This window comes from Staurois parvus, unplaced genomic scaffold (assembly GCF_062004578.1).
Source record: "Staurois parvus isolate SC_StPar_1 unplaced genomic scaffold, SC_StPar_1.0 ptg000321l, whole genome shotgun sequence".
NCBI lineage: Eukaryota > Metazoa > Chordata > Amphibia > Anura > Ranidae > Staurois > Staurois parvus.
The window spans coordinates 5,029,415-5,042,156 of NW_028318117.1; the positions used below are offsets into that span (position 1 = coordinate 5,029,415).

The 12,742-nt window shown below is 44.2% G+C and overlaps 1 protein-coding gene and 1 long non-coding RNA gene across 2 annotated transcripts in view; one reads left to right on the forward strand and one right to left on the reverse strand.

Moving 5' to 3' along the window:
• The window catches only part of CLUH (CLUH binding protein of NUMT mRNA), a 103,935-nt gene extending 91,718 nt beyond the window's left edge, over positions 1–12,217 (reverse strand). Inside the window, exon 1 of the mRNA XM_089683774.1 lies at positions 12,035–12,217. Coding sequence (XP_089539900.1) covers positions 12,035–12,116 — 82 coding nt within the window. The 5' untranslated portion in view covers positions 12,117–12,217. The remainder of the gene's footprint in view (positions 1–12,034) is intronic.
• Positions 12,218–12,296: 79 nt separating this feature from the next.
• Positions 12,297–12,742, forward strand: part of LOC149457411 (uncharacterized) — a 32,494-nt gene continuing 32,048 nt past the window's right edge. The window contains exon 1 of the long non-coding RNA XR_016313632.1: positions 12,297–12,480. This is a non-coding gene — a long non-coding RNA (uncharacterized LOC149457411). The remainder of the gene's footprint in view (positions 12,481–12,742) is intronic.

Consider the following 12,742-nt stretch of genomic DNA (forward strand, 5'->3'; position numbering starts at 1 on the left):
TACACTGCATACAGACAGACACACACACATATCGTGTTTCTAACTTGCTCTACCCCATAGGGGGTTGTGAAAGGCAGGGGGGCTTTTCCACTGTCTTGGGGGCTCTGACTGAGGAAGAATGAAGTCAATAATCTTCCTCCTCAGTTCACCCAGGATTCACTCTTCTCTCCCCAATTCTCCACTTCTGGGCTGGAGAATCCAGGAGTGTGAATTTTCACACAGATCGCCATTGAAAGGCTGACATTGCTCCTTCATAAACTGGTTGTTTCTGTTTACGTCAGTGACAGATTCTCTGTGTGCAGAGATGATCAGTGGAGAACATGTTCTGTGAATAGAGAGGTCAGCAGTGACAGCAGCAGCTTACATATATCCCTCATGACTAGTTTAGTTTAAAGTGGAACTAAAGGCAAAACGTATTTTAGAAAATCGATAGCGTGAAAAGATATCAGAAACACTGTCAGGTTTTTATGTCTCGGTTAGGGAGATTCACCCACTCTATTTGTCCTAATGCCCAATGTCACTGGGAATGAAAGTGAGGATAAATCCCAAATTCTGGAGTTGTGACCAGACACACGCACGCGCGTGCCCACCCCGACTACTCCTACTATGATTAGACACAGCGGATTTAGTCAGCAGGTCTCAGCCAGTGATTCATGGCCAGGACCTGCTGATCGATGGCGTCCAATCAAAGCCCAGAGCCCTGTGTTTGTCCCTCTGTACAGAGAGTACAATTACTTTGTTTCTTCTCACATTAACATGTGATAGGCACACACTTAACCCCTTGATTACCCTGAAATGTTAACCCATTCCCAGCCAGTGTCATTAGTAGTGTATAGTATTATCACTGTATTAGTGTCACTGGTGATGTCAGTGTCAGTTACCACCCAGTGTCAGTTAGTGCGGCAGACAACCTGACACTATCACAGTCCCATTATAAGTCACTGATCACTGCCATTACTAGTATAAAAAAAAATAAATACAAATTCCAGTATATACAGTATACACGCATCATAGTTTGTAGACGCTATAACTTTCACACAAAACCAATCAATATAAACTTATTGGGATTTTTTTTTTACCAAAGACATACAAAAAAGCATGTTCACTCATTCGCACCTCAATGTGAGAATACAGCTCTACTCTATCCAGTATGAATAAAAGAAAAAGGTTGGCTTTAGCTCCACTTTAACCACTTGCTGCCCAGTATATACACACACACACAATTGCAAAAAGTATTGGGATGACTGCTTTTACACACACATGAACTTTATTGGCATCCCAGTCTTAGTCCGTAGGGTTCAATATTGACTTGGCCCACCCTTTGCAGCTATAACAGCTTCAACTCTTCTGGGAAGGCTGTCCACAAGGTTTGGGAGTGTGTCTATGGGAATGTTTGACCATTCTTCCAGAAGCGCATTTTTGAGGTCAGGCATCTATGTCAGAGGAGAAGGCCTGACTCCCAGTCTCTGCCCTAATTCATCTCAAAGGTATTCTATCGGGTTGGGGTCAGGACCAGTGAAGTTACTCTACCCCAAACTCACTCATCCATGTCTTTATTGACCTTGGATGCATGGGCGCAGTTATGTTGGAACAGGACGGGGCCATCCCCAAACTGTTCCCACAAAGTTGGGAGCATTAAATTGTCCAAAATGTCTTGGTATGCTGATGCCTTAAGAGTCCCCTTCACTGGAACTAAGAGGCCAAACCCAACCCCTGAAAAACAACCCTCATAATCTCCCCTCCACCAAACTTTACACTTAGCACAAGGTTGTCAGGCAAGTACCATTCTCCTGGCAACCGCCAAACTCAGACACGTGCATCAGATTGCCAGAGAAGCGTGATTTGTCACTCCAGAGAACACATCTCCACTGCTCTAGAGTTCAGTGGTGGCGTGCTTTATGCCAATGCATCCTCCGCTATGCATTGCAGTTGGTGAAGTAATGCTTCCATGCAGCTGCTCGGCCATGGAAACCCATTCCATGAAGCTCTATATGCACTGTTGTGCTAATCTAAAGGCCACACGAAGTTTGGAGGTCTTTAGCTATTGACTCTGCAGTTGGCGACTTCTGTGCACTTCAGCATGCACTGACACCACTTTGTCATTTTTACGTAGCCTACCACTTTGTGGCTGAGTTGCTGTTGTTCCCAGTTGCTTACACTTTGTTATAATACCACCAACAGTTGACCGTGGAATATTTAGTAGCAAAGAAATTTCACGGATGGACTTTTTGCACAGATGGCAACCTCTCATGGTACCACGCTTGAATTCACTGAGCTCCTGAGAGCGACCCATTCTTTCACAAATGTTTGCAGAAGCAGTCTGCGTGCCTAGGTGCTTGATTTTATACACCTGTGGCCATGGAGGCGATTAGAACACCTGAATCCAATGTTTTGGAGGGTTGTCCCAATACTTCTGGCAATATTGTGTATACAGTGCCTTGAAAAACTATTTATACCTCTTGAAATTATCCACATTTTGTCATGTTACAACCAAAAACAAATGTATTTTATTGGGATTTTATGTGATAGACCAACACAAAGTGGCACAATTGTGAAGTGGAAGGAAAATGATAAATGGTTTTCAACATTTTTTACAAATAAATATGTGAGAAGTGTGACTTACATTTGTATTCAGCCCTCCTGAATCAATACTTTGTAGAACCACCTTCTGCTGCAATTACAGCTGCATATGTTTTTGGATATGTCTCTATCAGCTTTGCACATCAAGAGTGAAATTTTTGCCCATTCTTCTTTACAAAATAGCTCAAGCTGTCAGATTGGATAGAGAGCATCTGTGAAAAGCAATTTTCAAGTCTTGCTACAGATTCTCAATTGGATTTAGGTCTGGACTCTGACTGGGCCATTCTAACACATGAATATGCTTTGATCTAAACCATTCCATTGTAGCTCTGGCTGTACGGTTAGGGTTATTGTCCTGCTGGAAGGTAAACCTCCGCCCCAGTCTCAAGTTCCTTTACAGACTAACGGGTTTTCTTCTAAGATTGTCCTGTACTTGGCTCCATCCATCTTCCCATCAACTCTGACCAGCTTCCCTGTCACTGCTGAAGAAAAGCATCCCCACAAGACGATGCTGCCACGTTTGACGGTGGGGATGGTGTGTTCAGAATGATGTTCAGGCCAGGCATGGAGAGCATTAATCAGAGAAGCAGCCAAGAGGCCCATGGTAACTCTGCCACACAAAGTTTTATTTTAGGCCAAAATGTTCAATTTTGGTCTCATCTGACCAGAGCACCTTCTTCCACGTTTGTTGTGTCCCCCCACATGGCTTCTCACAAATTGCAAACAAGACTTCTTATGGTTTTCTTCTTGCCACTCTTACATAAAGGCCAGATTTGTGGAGTGCTCGACTAAAAGTTGTCCTGTGGACACATTCACCTGAGCTGTGGATCTCTGCAGCTCCTCCAGATTTACCATGGCCTCTTGGCTGCTTCTCTGATTAATGCTCTCCTTGCCCGGCCTGTCAGTTTAGGTGGACGGCCATGTCTTGGTAGGTTTGCAGTTGTGCCATACTCTTTCCATTTTAGATGACGGATTGAACAGTGCTCTGTGAGATGTTCAAAGCTTGGGATATTTTCTTTTATAACCTAACCCTTCTTTAAACTTCCCCACAACTTTATCCCTGACCTATCTGGTGTGTTCCTTGGCCTTCATGATGCTGTTTGTTCACTAATGTTCTTTAAAAAACCTCTGAGGGCTTCACAGAACAGCTGTATTTATACTGAGATTAAATTACACACAGATAGACTCTATTTACTAATTAGGTGACTTCTAAAGGCAATTGGTTCCAATAAAATACATTTACGTTTTTGGTTGTAACATGACAAAATGTGGAAAATTTCAAGGGAGATAAATACTTTTTCAAAGCACTGTATATAAACACCCTGGGCAGCAAGCAGTTATACCAGGATCGTGGCTGCAGCTATGATCTTGGTACTAGTTTCTAGAGATGGAGTTTGGCTTTTACTAAAAGTGAACCAAGTGGCTTTACAGTCAACCAATCACTTTTACAGTGTTGAAGAGCCCTTAACCTACCCCCTTCCCCCAGCACCATACCCAGGCTCTCCAGTTCCACCAGGGAGCCCAAGACTGCTGTCAGTGGTAAAGGTAACTGCCCAAAAAAGGAATGGAGGAATTTCCATTTCCCAATCTCCTCTGTGATGAATGAAGCTTGGAGTGATGAACAATTTGACACTTCTGTCTTCAGAGCTGTTTTTCCCTAACTGGTACAGCGAGAGAAGCATCTGACCATATCGACATCTGTTTCGTTAGCTGCTTTGAAGGACAGAGAAGGGATTAGGGGTCTAACAGACCCCTGATATCTCGATAAAGAGTGCCTGCCATGCCTAAAGCTAACACAAGGGGTCTTGTTGACCTTTTGTGAAAGGAATAGTTAAATAAAACAAAACAAAACCCAAGTACTAAAAAAAATAAATATATGAAATAAACAATAAAGCCTTTTAAAGTGGCCAACCCCTGCATGCTCACATGCAAATAGACACGTAGGTATGGCACATATATGTAAACAGTGATCGCACCACACGTGAGGTATCATCGTGAAAGTCAGAGTAAGAGCAATAATTGCAGCACCAGACCTCATGTTTAACTCTAAACTGGTAACCTGTAAGGTCATTTCAAGCATTGGTAATGGAAAATTTGGGGCACCGTAGTTTGTCACCACACAGTTTTACATCTTGACATGTTTGGTGACTTATTACTTGACATATCTTTTATACTTTACAAGAAATTTGGTATTATTCTGTGTGCACCAAAATTAAGTTTATATTTTCCTGAAAATCTTTGTTTAAAGCATAACTAAAAAGGCAAAACTTTTTTGTTTTGGATAGTAGAGATGGATTAGACCGCCTGTCATGTTTTTTTTTTTGCTATCTGTGCCCCCGTTGGGGAGATCCACCCTCTCTAGTTGTCCTGTTTACCTTTATCATTAAAAGTGCAATTAAAACAAAGTCCCACATTTTGGGTTGTCCCCAGAAAAGAGGGAAAATGTTCCAATGGGGACACCAGTTCTGGTGACCTGAGGGTCCACAAGCAATTCCCTTAAGTTGCAGGGATTTCCTCTCACTTCTTGTTTGGCTATGAGACAGGAAGTGAAGGCAAATATCGGCAATGGGACACACATGGCAAAAAAAATAAATCTGACAGGTGATACCCTTCCTTACTCTATCCAAAATGATAAAAAGAAAAAGTTTTGCCAATAGTTCTACTTTAATAAACAACCGAGAAAAGTATTGACATGAAAAATTGTGAAAAAAAACAAACAAAAAAATGACTTTTATTCTCTAGGGCATCTGCATCTAGAAAATATATAATGTTCGGGGGTCTAAGAAATGTTCTAGCAAATAAACAAAAACTGATTTTAACATGTATGTGAAAAATGTCAAAAATGGCCTCGGCCAGCAAGTGGCTAAAACGTTTTGCACTCCCCAGGTGTTCCCATAGTGATGGTCTCATGATCTAGCAGTTAGGCAGACCATCCTTCTAGTAGGTACTTCTGTGATAACAATGCAAACAGCGGCCGCAAAACTTCCGATACGCCAGGGGCCTGCAGGGGTTAATCAACAACTCTACCCCTCCCCTTGGTATTTCCGTAACATCCTCCAACCACAACATGGTGCGCGGACACTTCCGGGGTTATCGGGAGCTTCCACCTGCACAGAAATACACAGGGGGGGGGTTATATGTTCATCGGTGACCTCCCGAGAGCGGCATGTAATTCTATAATCTCTCCGAGCGATGAAATCACCGACACGAAAAGTCTATATTACCATCTGAACATAATCTGGAACTATAAGAAGGTAAATATAGGCCACAACCGATAGTATCAATTAAACACCCCTACAAGCGTGACAGAGTGGTACGGTTGGATGAAGGTGACCTTGATTACGGCTCTGGAAGCGGGCTGTCAGACTGGGGTTGCTATGTACTGTACACACATCACCACGTGACCGGCAGTAGAGACAGCAGCAGTCTGATTGGGCCATGGCAGCCTGGGCTCCTCCCACCTCCAGCACACAGTGCCCACCAGACCTGCTGGGAGTTAGAGTCCATTTCTAGTTGTGATGGGAGGCAGACTGTTTTCATGTGTTTTATTATCCATGTGACAGCACACACTGCTAACACTCCATGTGTTTCTATACTGACACATCCAAGGCAACAGATGGGGCCAGGCAATCCACTGTGGAAACCTTCCCACCAGCTAGTATTGTAAAGGAGGAGATCTCCTCTAATAGGATTATATAGGGATAGGATCGCAGGCTGCTTCTAGTCCCATATATTAAATCACAGCAGGCCCCTTAAAGGGTTAGTTCACCTTTACCAAAAATACTGCCACTGCAGAAAAGAACAAACTGGGCAGCTCTGACCAAAGTTGAATAATGCCCTATTAATGAAGGCCACTGATGTAACTCATGAAGCCTGACTGGAAAACTCCTAGGAGGTTGCTATGAATGTTGCTAAGAGACCCCTAGCGGTTATGCTTCACCTCCACCATCACAGTAGTGTGCTCTCAAATGCCGAGCTCAGAGCTACCACATCGGGAGAGAAAGTGCACGCCAGGGGAGAGAAAGTGCATGCCAGGGGAGAGTTTGAATCAGAGAGAGTTGGCTCCTGTGTTGATGAAGGTGAACAGTAGCAGCTACGTGTCTCTTGGCGATGTCCTAGGAGTGTTCCATTCAGGCTGCATGAGGTAGAATCAATGGCCTACACCTATAGTAAGGGCATTATTCAACTTTGGTCAAAGCCATACAGTTTGTCATTTTCATGGTAAAGGTGAACTATGCCTTTAATATTCGGGACCAGACCTAACATCTGCCTCCCCCGGCCCTGTCAGCTGCAGAGTCAAAGTCATGAAAAATTTCAATGTAACAAATGAAAACATCCAACTTCCACACACACTAGACATTCAATTACTGGCAGCAACTCGTCAACATCGGTATTGCTAGGAGAGAATACACTCACTGCGATTTATGGTGTCACTTCCTTTGCCAGCTGGACCAGGTATTGCTCCACAACTGCTCTCTCAATAGCAAGCAGCATCTCAGCCAGCTATGAACCTACTCTGCAGAAGCAGGTTGGTGGTCAATTCAGCAATCATGTTGCTGCCGAGTTCCCGTCAGAATGGCATCAATAGTCCGACAAGGGCCTAAGGCTGACCATACAATCTGTACCACCTCATATAGAACTTCTACTAACTATGCAGTAAAAAGGCCTGCTTGATTTGACACTAATTGAATAGATTAAGTTTGTCCTCTTGCTACGTAATTTTGTCAAAGCTAAAAGGAGATTGTACAATCGGATTCTATAGTATATGGCCAGCTTGGGGCACAGTTTTCACACACGCATTTTAGTACCCTGTGTCTGCTAACTGAAATTAGTACCGTGTGTGTGTCTGTGTGACATTCCAACTAGGGTTGCCACCTCATCCCTTTAAAACCGAACACATTAATTGCACAGGTTATGTGGCTAATTTATTGCAGATAAAGATCTAAGGGAGTTTAAATATCACCTTAATCAGCCACAGAACCTGTGTAATTAATGAGTCCGGTTTAAAAAAAAAAAAAAAAAAAAAAAAAAAAAAAGAAGGGGATGAGGTGGCAACCCTAGTTCCAATGCAAATAAAAAACACCAAGGTATGAATGACTTATAAGCAGGAATGGCGCTGACACTAATGGTAGGAGCCAATTGGGGGTGGGAGTGATCAATGAGGATTTTTACTTTTGTTGTAATCATTATTGCTCCCATTAAACTCTAGCTGACAAACATGGGCACTCTGCATTCAGTAGATCATTGTATGAGGATGAATTCAGCCAAATTGAGAGACTGTTGTCTAACGCCTATGTCCACATATAGGCCCAAAATTTGGGTTCTGACACCCACAGACAGAGATAGAAATTAGAATACAATTGCACAGCTGATGTTGCCAAATTCCCAGACAAGGGAACCCATGAGCAGCTACCTAAACCTGAAATGTCAGTTTTGGGCAGACAGACTGTTTAACGAGAAAACGACAGACAGTCACATTAACCTAACACATCCTGGACACCAAATTACAACCCAGAGTCTTAATTTTGCAGACACCACACCTTTCATCATGCCTAACTACTACAAGTCAATTTCACTAAGCAAACTCTTGTTTGTTTTTGTATGAATAATAAAAGAATACACAATATTGGGGAAGCTAAAGCAATCGCTAAACTATGATGATCATTTCTGACACATTCCACAAAAAAAAATACACACAACTGACCAGACACATTCATCAGTTACTGCACCCTAGCACAACCAAGATCAACAGATTGTGAAGCTGTCGGAGTTGTGAAATGGGTTGTTAAATATCAACCTCTAGGCCTCTAACAATCGCTCACATTTTTCACTGGCTTACAGATCAAGGACAGACAGATCACAGCAGGCAGACACGCTCTAGCACTGGAGGTCCAGCACTGGAGGTCCAGCACTGGGTCCCGTCTTGTTGAATTCAGAGGCTAGAGGAAGTAGTAAAGAGACTGAAACACAAGGGCATTGTAAATGTCTAGCAAGGATTCTCCCAAGGGCACTAAGACAAGATTTTCCAAGTGGTGTAGAAATAAAAACACTAATGCAGTTATATAAAAGCCTTACTCTACTACACTTCTACTGACCTATACTTTACAAAACAAGCTAAGAATCTCCCAGAACATAAGACAAACGTTTATTCTTATATCTCCAACAACATACTTGGGTCTCAACCTGGTCAATGATACTTTATTCTGTGCCCTACACAGAGCGCAGGATTCTGGGGACAGAACTGGACACTTGACCCCATACAGTACATGTCCTCTGAAATCACAGCACTGAATATACAGTTCTGGCCACAAAGAAATCACCATCTTCCACAATGACATTCAGCTACCAAATATTTGGCAGAAGCAATTGTTTTCTATCTACTCTTCTGCTTTGCACATACTGCCAGTATTGCTTCCTATATACAGGTAATACTGCCACACACACCCTGCCAATACGTAAAGCACTTCCATCCCCTTGGTGTAACGCAGACTGTCTGGACGCGGTTATGGTTGTATATGTGACACTGTACTACATGCGAAGAAACAATACTGTGTTTTTCTATTCTGTTACATGGAGTATGTTCTACCTTCACACACACATTTCATGCAGTAACTCTATACTTCTATCCACTGTTACATGGAGTACATCCTACCTTTGCTTGCTGTCCTTTGTGTAATGGCTGTACTATCTGCTCAGAAATACTGCAGCATTTTACAGTGTTCTGGGTAAAACACTGTAGCATGGAGTGTGTCCTGCCTTCACCCTCACTTCTTTTATACAGCACTGTACTATGTACTACTATACACTGTAACATGGAGTTGTGTCCTATGTCACACCCACCTTTTTATACAGTACTGAATTATGAATTACTATATGCTGTAACATGGAATATGTCCTAAGTCACACACTTCTTTTATGCAGTATTTACTATGTGTCTACACTGTACTATAAGCTCCCACACAATCTTACATGGCGTACATCTTATGCCGTGTGCTTCTCTACACTAACATGGAGTATGTCCTACCCAGGGGCGGACTGACAACTCATGGGGCCCCCGGGCAATAGGGGATCATGGGGCCTCCGTGTACTCGCCCACACTCAAACCACACCCAAAAAAAGCCTATGAAAGGTACCAGGGACATCTCATGGGGCCCCCTACTGACCCCGGGCAGTGCCCAAGTACCTGCATGGTCAGTCCGCCCCTGGTCCTACCTTCACACATGCTTCTATACAGTACTGTAACATAGGCTTCCATACACTGTTACATGGAGTATGTCCTATGTCACACACATCTATGCAGCACTGTACTGTATACATCTATACACTGCCACATGGAGTATGTCCCATGTCACACACTTCTATGTAATACTGTACTGAGGTTCTATACACTATTACATGGAGTACATCCTATGTCACACACATCTATGTAGTACTGTACTATGTGGTTCTATACACTATTACATGGAGTATGTCCCATGTAACACACATCTATGTAGTACTGTACTATGTGATTCTATACACTGGTACATAGAGTATGTCTTATGTATCATACACTTCTATTATACAGTACTGTAACATAGGCTTTCATACACTGTTACATGGAGTATGCCTTGTCACACACATCTATGCAGCACTGTACTGTATACTTCTATACACTGCCACATGGAGTATGTCCCATGTCACACACTTCTATGTAGTACTGTACTATGTGGTTCTATACACTATTACATGGAGTATGTCCTATGTATCATACACTTCTATTATACAGTACTGTAACATAGGCTTCCATACACTGTTACATGGAGTATGCCCTATGTCACACACAATATGCAGCATTGTACTGTATACTTCTATACACTGCCACATGGAGTATGTCCTATGTCTCCTATACTTCTATGCAGTACTGTAATGTAGGCTTGCATACACTGTCACATGGAGTATATCCTGTCACACACACTTCTATTATACAGCAATGTACTGTATACTTCTATACCCTGTAACATGGAGTGTGTCCTATGGCTCGTATACTTTTATACCCTGCCAGATGGAGTATGTCCTGCCCAGGGGCGGACTGACCATTTGGAAACTCGGGCACTGCCCGAGGGCCCGGGGTCAGTAGGGGGCCCCATGAGAGGCCCCTGGTACCTTTTTCATAGGCTTTTTTGAGTTTGGGAAGGACACAGGGGCCCCATGAGTTGTCAGTCCGCCCCTGGTCCTGTCTCAGACTTCTATCCCCTGTCAGATGGAGTATGTCCTATGGCTTGTAGACTTCTATATACCGTACTATATACTTCAATCCTCTGTCACGTGGAGCGTGTCCTAGGTCTCACAGACTTGTATCCCCTGTCACGTGGAGCGTGTCCTATGTCTCACAGACTTGTATCCCCTGTCACGTGGAGCGTGTCCTAGGTCTCACAGACTTGTATCCCCTGTCACGTGGAGCGTGTCCTAGGTCTCACAGACTTGTATCCCCTGGCACGTGGAGCGTGTCCTATGTCTCACAGACTTGTATCCCCTGGCACGTGGAGCGTGTCCTATGTCTCACAGACTTGTATCCCCTGGCACGTGGAGCGTGTCCTATGTCTCACAGACTTGTATCCCCTGGCACGTGGAGCGTGTCCTATGTCTCACAGACTTGTATCCCCTGGCACGTGGAGCGTGTCCTATGTCTCACAGACTTGTATCCCCTGGCATGTGAAGCGTGTCCTATGTCTCACAGACTTGTATCCCTGGCACGTGGAGCGTGTCCTATGTCTCACAGACTTGTATCCCCTGGCACGAGGAGCGTGTCCTATGTCTCACAGACTTGTATCCCCTGGCACGTGGAGCGTGTCCTATGTCTCACAGACTTGTATCCCCTGGCACGTGGAGCGTGTCCTATGTCTCACAGACTTGTATCCCCTGGCACGTGGAGCGTGTCCTATGTCTCACAGACCTGTATCCCCTGGCACGTGGAGCGTGTCCTATGTCTCACAGACTTGTATCCCCTGGCACATGGAGCGCGTCCTATGTCTCACAGACTTGTATCCTGTCCCATGGAGTGTGTCCTATGTCTCACAGACTTGTATCCCCTGGCACATGGAGTGTGTCCTATGTCTCACAGACTTGTATCCCCTGGCACATGGAGTGTGTCCTATGTCTCACAGACTTGTATCCTGTCATATGGAGTGTGTCCTATGTCCCATGGAGTGTGTTCTATGTCTCACAGACTTGTATCCTGTCATATGGAGTGTGTCCTATGTCCCATGGAGTGTGTTCTATGTCTCCTAGACTCCTATATACAGCCCTGTACTATGTGCTGCACAGAGGGCTTCTTCCTCCTCCTCCTCCTACAGCACTGCTGAGACACAATGGAGTGGTGAGTGCCTACAATGGAGCGGTCAGTGCCCACAATGGCAGTGTATAGGGCAGCAGTCCCGGTGAAGTGGTGTGTGTATAGTGTGGCGGTCATTACCACAGCAGGGTGCCGGGCTCTTGTCAGGGCTGTGAGCGGTGGCTGGGCTCTGGACGCCGGGCTCCTCCGTCTTGCTGACCATGTCCTCTGGGTTGGATGGCGCTGGAAGGACAGAGCCGGCCGCTCACACACAGACACACGTGGTGCAGTTGTAACCTCTGCCACCCGACCTTCCCCAGCACACTGCACGACGGCGGCCTCCACAGGACAAACTTCCCCCCGCCTGCTGACTCACTGAACGCCTTAAAGGGACCGAGCCGTGTCCTGTGTGTTTACATGACAGAGGCAGGCAGCAGTGAGCGGTGCTTTCTAGTTCTCTACAGTATCAGAACTGATAGAAATTCCTGAGCCACTTCACCTGTCATACCTGTTCACCCCCTATGGACCCCAGCAATTCTGCTATGGGCCTGTTTATTCTGCCATGTCTCATTACTAAAGATAACGAGGTAATAATACATTTATTGGTTTTTAGGACCAACAAGGCTGTTTTCATGATTATTGTCTTACAATTTTTATTTCCTGTAAATTCATTTTCCAACAAAGAAAAACGCACTTTTATTTTCTTAGTGTAAACATGAAGTGTTGCTGCACATGAAAGGTGTGCATTTTAGTCTGTCATTTGTCACTAACATTATGTATCTGGTACAAAGCACCGCAAAGTATTTACAAATGAAACAAAGGGGTTTTTCAGTTTTGCACTTTTTAATA